The 5,099-nt window shown below is 42.7% G+C and overlaps 1 protein-coding gene across 1 annotated transcript in view; it reads left to right on the forward strand.

Annotated features, from left to right (window-relative positions):
- Ccdc162p overlaps positions 1-5,099 on the forward strand; it is a 252,570-nt gene that overhangs the window by 157,380 nt on the left and 90,091 nt on the right. Inside the window, exon 27 of the mRNA XM_023722322.1 lies at positions 201-377. Coding sequence (XP_023578090.1) covers positions 201-377 — 177 coding nt within the window. The remainder of the gene's footprint in view (positions 1-200; positions 378-5,099) is intronic.

Genomic DNA, 5,099 nt, shown 5'->3' on the forward strand with positions numbered 1-5,099 from the left:
TTTATTTATTTATTTATTTATACTGGGGATTGAACTCAGGACCTTGCATTTGCCTGGCAAGCACTTATTCTACTGAGCTATCTGCCTAGTTCAACATTCTTTTTAAAAGGTCATCCAGAGAAGGATATCCTGGAACTTCTATGAGAGATGGAACAACTTGGGTCCTTCTTCAGCACATCATCTCTTCTTTTCACTTTCAGGTTTAACCATCACATGTCTCACTATGCTCTTCGGGGCCAGATCATGGCATACTGCAATAGCCTGAGAGCTCTGCTGGAAGATTTTCCTGTTATCAAGGATACCTTCTTCATGTTCGGCCAACCACAAGAAAAGAAGGGATCGAAGGATTTCAAAGAGGGCCTCAAGGCTGACCCTAGGTGTGTAATGTCTTTTAGATTGCGTTGCTCTGCCCTACCTCTCAACAGGAAGAGCTGTGTTAAGTTTAGTATGAAAATGTTTGCTGATATAGTTTGAATTTTTTTTTTTTTTAAGTATTTGGTACAGAGTCTCACTATGCAGCTTGGACGCATAGTGATCCTGCTATTTTCAATCTGCCCAGTGCTCGGATTACAGGCGTGAGCCACCATGCCTGACTCAGTCACCAACTCAGCGTACCTGGGGGCAGGGCCAGCGCAGCATGTGGTGCTAGGGATCAAACGCTGGCCCCCTGTACTTGCCTAAGCAGGTGCTTAGTCTGCTGAGCTATCTCACCGGCCCTATAGTTTGAATCTTAAGTATTCTGAAAAGTCTATGTGATAAAGGCCTGTTCCTCAGGATTGCACTGTTGAGAGGTAGTAGAGCATTTAAGAGGTGAGCCCTAGTGGAAGGTATTTAGGTCACTGCAGTTGTGCCCCTGAGGAAGGTTTGGGGTTCTGGTCTCTTCCTATCTTTCACTTCTGGTCCCTGACGTGAGTGGTGTTGCTCCAACAGATACTCCCACCATAATACACTGCCTCACCCAAAGTAACTAGGTCAACTGATCATGGACTGAACCCTCTAAAACCGCGAGCCAGAATAAAGTTTTTTTTTCTCTATCATTGGCTACCCTAGGTATTAGCTAGGGTAACAGAAATCTGACCACTGTGCTTTGCCCTCCCCCCCCCCATACTGTACTTGACATTGATCTTCTGGCATAGAAGGGCAAAAGGAAAAATAAACACTCCAAGAATAATAGCGTCTTTGTTTTTGAACCTAAAATGAGTTCTGGTTCATAGGTTATCTGCTTTGGTGTTTTTGGTTTTTTTTCAGGTGATGCAGTTTTTTCTCCCTGGGGGACCTCAAGGATTTTCATCACTCACAACCTTTCATATAAACTAGAATCTAAAATAAATAAGCTTGATTGTGAGCTGTCCAAACCAAATATTCTATTCATAGAGTAGAAGAAATATTAAGGAGAAAAAGTCCTGATAAATCAGTGTCTTAAGTAGTGTCCTATTTTTCTCTGATTAGATATAGATGATGAAGGCGATGTTGATGTCAACATAGATGTAAATAGATATAGTGATAAGAGAAGAGCTGCCTCTGTACTTCCATAGCATGCTTTGTCTAGTTTTCCAAATGTTCTTGTTTCCAATCTACCTGGAGTTCACCCATCTAGCTGGGGGAGTTAACATGCCCATGTGGTACTAATCACATTTCCTTTTTTAAAAGGGGGAATATAGGGCCTGGGAAGATAGCTCAGAGGTATAAGCACCTACCTGGCAAGCACAAGGACCTGAGTTCAATCCCCAGCCTTGCATGCTATGCCTGCCACAGAACCCTGGATACTCTGTCCTGGCCCTAGGTTCCCTGGGTGCTCCATGCTGGCCTGGAATTGGGAGTGGTGGCACACTCCTGTAATCCCAGCACTTGGGAGGCTGAGTTAGGAGGATTGCTGTGAATTTGAGATGAGCCTGGGGGCTACAAAAGGGAATACAAAACCAGCCCAAACTGCATAAGGAGACTCTGTCTAAAACAAAATAAAATATAAATAAATAAAAGGGGGATGTGGTGGTGTATAGCTGAGTAGCAAGTGAGCAAAGAGGAAAGAAGTACCTGTAGTGGGAGCTTGCCTCCCCTGCTTAATTTTTCTTTATAACAGAGTTTCAGCAACAGTAATACTTTATTTATGTTTCTATTTATTTTTGGCAGCACCAAGAATTGAACTCAGGACCTTGTACCTGCCAGGCAGGCACTTATGCCACTGAGCTATCTCCTTAGCTCCAGTAATACTTTCCAAAGATATGATCATAGACTGGAAAAATGGAAGAGAACTAGAAGGTCATTTGTACCCTATCACCCTTTCACTCATCCATTCATGCATGCATGTACTACACAGCTAACATTTATTCAGTGTTTACCAAGCATCAGGGACTTAGCTACATGCTAGAGTTTCAAAAGTGAGTAAGTCATTGACAATAAAGTCAGTCTAATAGGGAAGCTCTGTAAACAAACAAGTCACTTTTCATGCTCCATGTTAGAGGGGTGTGGGGAGCCCTAAGAGGGAACAAAGGTGGTAAGGGAATGTTTCATTGTACCCCAGGGCCTCAGGGAGAAACTCAGAGAAGAGATGAAAGGAAAGTTACAGTTAAAAAGAGTTAAAGTTAGAGTTTCCCCAAGAAAATGGGATGATAGAGGATAGAGAATGGAAGAGGTCAAAGTCCTTAACTGATAAGTGACCATGAGAAGAGCGACCTGTCCTGCTCGACGTATGGGTCCTAGTGTTTATTTTAGGAGCTCATCCAGTGCTTTCATTTGGGAAGACTTTGGGATTTACTTAAATAAAGCACTTGAGAAAATAGGGGGACAAAGGCAATTCAGTGGTTTTTCCTGATGAAGGGGTTGCCTGGACAACTTCACCTCAGTGAGGCAGGAATGCTCCATTCTCCGACAGGAGTATCACAGGAGAATCTTCTAAGACTTCTTACCGCTATTATTTTATTACCCTCTACCCAGGTTGACTGCTTATAAACCCAATCTACATTTGGGATTATACTTTAAAAGTTTTATCCGTAAATCTACCCCTGAATTTACTACATTTGCGTTTAGGATAAACTGTGCTCAGGACATCTGTTTTATTTCCTGCCTGCTTCCTTTGGAATTAAAGAGGTCTGGATGTGAATGAGAGGACATATCTTTCTACCTTACAGTTTTTACTCTTTTCCCCTAGTTTCATGTAGCTAACTATGTTTCCTAAAGATTAAGAAAATAGTCATCGAAGCTAGAGAGTCTGGATTCCCTGAATTGCCTGGTTGGTTAATGTGGGAGAAATTCAGGGTAGTGTTTTGGACCAAGAAGATATAAACAATGTGCCCATGTCACAGAGTTCTGCAGGGGATGATCTCTGGTTGATAGAGATTCAGTTTCTTCTCCTAAACTTTCTAGCTATCAGTTGTTCCTTTTAACACATTCATTTATAGGAATATGGAGAAACAAACTTCTGTCTTATGTGACAGTTTGGAAAAAAGTACCTGTCCAAGATTGTTTCTAACTCTAAATTCTGTGGTTAGGGCTGGCCAGATAACTCAGCAAACTAAAGCACCTGCTTAGGCAGACACAGGAGCCTGGGGTTCAATCCCTGGCCTATCGTTCCAGCCCCATCCCTGGGGCACGCTGAAATGGTGATTGAGACTGGGTGTGGTGGTGCCCACCTGTAATCCCAGCACTTGGGAGGCTGAAAAATAGGAAGGATCACTACAAGTCCAATCTGTGTTGTGAGACCCTATAGACCCTGTACTAAGTACATAAAAAATAAATAAATAAAATATAAATAAATAAATTCTGTGGTTCCACACAAGGAACACTTACAGATAAAAACATCAGTGCATTGGTCAGTGTTCTATAACTGTAGCAAAACACTGGGAGGAAGATAATTTCACATTTATTACATTTTAATCCAGAAGTTTATTTAGCTCATGGTTTTGGAGGTTCACAGTCTGTAACCAGCATCAGCTCAGCTCTGGTGAGACCCTGCTTGACTGCATTACATCACAGTGTGTGTGCACCTATAAGGAAGAAGTTACATTTTAAAAAACTCAGGAAGGGCTGCAGATATAGCTCAGTGGCACAGTGCCTGCCTCGCAGGCATGGGGTCATGAGTTTGATTCCTGGTGCAAAAACAAAAACAAAAAAACCAAATAAACAAACAAAAAAAAAAAAAAACCTGGAAGGCAGAAAGATCCTGTGGTCCTACAGTCTCTCTCAAGAGCACGTCCCCAGCTACCCCTCACCTGAGCACCTTCCATTGGCCTCAACTCCTACACGTCCTACCGCTTCCCACTGGCACCAGCCTGGGTACCAAGCCTCCAACGCACGAGCCCTTGGAGAGACTTTAGCCAAATCCACACAACAACCAGTCACAACAATCTGCAGCAGAGAAGGCCACAACTGGGAATTAGAATATTTGGACTTTTACCTGGCTTCGTCAAATGTTACCTTGAGGTCTTAGGCACATTGCTAACTTTCAACCTCTGGACTTCTGTCTCTCTTCATGCATGAGGAAATTGAAGCAGCTGTCTGAAGTTAAACATGTTGTAATTCTTAGAGCTAAGGAGCCTCGCACATAATTTCAGGAAATAGAACTACCGGGGAAAGATACCACAGAAAGGAGTCATTTCAATGACTTCCTGTAAAATATTAAGTGGGAATCATCCAGGCAAAGTTAACCAGAGATAAAGGAAGAGAGCTGAGAAATGAGTGGCATGGAGCAAAGCAGTCCTCATCACTCACAAAATAGGGGATCGGTTCTACTGAGAATAAGAGGCGAGCTTTGCTTTAATTCTCAGTTCCAACAATCTATGAGCTGCCAGCTAAGGATTCTGAGACATCGCGAGTTTGTGAGAGTGTCATAAGTTATTGGCAATATTTGCTACAGTTAGGGAAAGGGAAAAATGTAACCTCCCTCTCAATAGTTGCCATCCCCTGACTAGAAAACCCCATAAATTCTGTAGGTTTAAGATTCGAAGAAGCAGGGCTGAGGGTGTGGCTTAGTAGTAGAGCTGTTGCCTTGCATGTGCAAAGCTCTGGGTTTGATCCCCAGCAACACACACACACACACACACACACACACACACACACACACACTTCCAAGAAACAATTTAATGTTTCAATAACTGCTATGC

The sequence above is a fragment of the Octodon degus genome, unplaced genomic scaffold (genome assembly GCF_000260255.1).
Source record: "Octodon degus isolate 3935 unplaced genomic scaffold, OctDeg1.0 scaffold00090, whole genome shotgun sequence".
NCBI lineage: Eukaryota > Metazoa > Chordata > Mammalia > Rodentia > Octodontidae > Octodon > Octodon degus.